The 1,335-nt window shown below is 47.5% G+C and overlaps 1 protein-coding gene across 1 annotated transcript in view; it reads left to right on the top strand.

The window, feature by feature from the left end:
- The window catches only part of SMG5 (SMG5, nonsense mediated mRNA decay factor), a 25,260-nt gene that overhangs the window by 771 nt on the left and 23,154 nt on the right, over positions 1–1,335 (top strand). The window contains exons 2-3 of the mRNA XM_018566191.1: positions 99–255; positions 745–834. Of these exons, the coding sequence (XP_018421693.1) occupies positions 99–255; positions 745–834 (247 nt within the window). The remainder of the gene's footprint in view (positions 1–98; positions 256–744; positions 835–1,335) is intronic.

The raw sequence follows: 1,335 nt of genomic DNA, 5'->3' as shown, positions 1-1,335 counted from the left end.
GGGCAGCCTGTAGTGGCAGCTGTTAGATATTGGGGTGGGCTAGGAATTTTTTAGCTATAGAGCTATTATTTCTCTAATCTCTGATAATTCACCCGCAGCACATCCACAGCCGGAGTGCCCTAGAATGTGCCTACCGTACCCACCTGATTGCCGGGGTGGGCTTCTACCAGCATCTCCTCCTCTACATCCAGTCCCACTACCAGCTGGAGCTGCAGTACTGCATCGACTGGACCCACGTCACCGACCCCCTGATCGGTCAGTCACCCCCACACAGCCGATTTTTATTTATTTTTATCGTAGGAATGTGCTTTTCACATTTTTGGATAATTGACGTGAATATTCTCAACTTCTGTAGTAAATCAACCTCATGGGCTGGGTGTTTTCTCTCTTTCTCTCTTTCTCTCTTTCTCTCTTTCTCTCTCTTTCTCTCTTTCTCTCTCTTTCTCTCTTTCTCTCTCTTTCTCTCTTTCTCTCTTTCTCTCTTTCTCTCTTTCTCTCTTTCTCTCTTTCTCTCTCTCTTTCTCTCTCTCTTTCTCTCTCTCTTTCTCTCTCTCTTTCTCTCTCTCTTTCTCTCTCTTTCTCTCTCTTTCTCTCTCTTTCTCTCTCTTTCTCTCTCTTTCTCTCTCTTTCTCTCTCTTTCTCTCTCTTTCTCTCTCTTTCTCTCGCTCTGTCCCTCTCGCTCTCCCACCTTGTGTCACTCAGGAACAGTTTGCTTTAATGCACTATTACTTTATTTCCCTTCAGGATGTAAGAAACCTGTGTCTGCTTCAGCCAAGGAGATGGATTGGGCCCAGATGGCATGCCACCGCTGCCTGGTCTACCTGGGAGACTTGGGTATGATTGCTTCATGCATCCTTGATCGCTGTAATCCTCTTGTCTTATTGAGCCTGATGTCTCTTGTTGCTCACACACCATTCTTTCCCCAGCAATGAGTATATCCAATCGCCTAGGTTTTTATGTCAGACCTCCCACCTCGGCAGCTCAGCTGCGGGCGCACTGGTGACAGTCCACCCCTCCAATCATGATGAGACACAACCAACCTGAGATCAGGAATAACTACCTGATAACTTTCTCCTGCCGACATTTCCATCCAGGCGCTTTTGCTTCGGTTCCTATAGATACCTTTTTGTTACATTGTTCAAGCCCTAATGAAGGGGGATTTGTGGCCCCCGAGACGCGTTGGCTGCCTTTTGCCCTTACGCACCCTGTTGGAGATGTGATACATTTTGGAATCTTGAGACGATCATTTGGCATTCTCTCTGGCTGATTTACATGTGGATTTCTCAAGATTGGGTGACTCCTATCCTTTGGGAACCCCCCCCCCCCCCCCCCCCA

The sequence above is a fragment of the Nanorana parkeri genome, unplaced genomic scaffold, assembly GCF_000935625.1.
Source record: "Nanorana parkeri isolate BGI_ZX_2015 unplaced genomic scaffold, ASM93562v1 scaffold923, whole genome shotgun sequence".
NCBI lineage: Eukaryota > Metazoa > Chordata > Amphibia > Anura > Dicroglossidae > Nanorana > Nanorana parkeri.
Note: the sequence above shows the minus strand (reverse complement) of the source record. Positions and strands in the feature narration are given on the sequence as shown.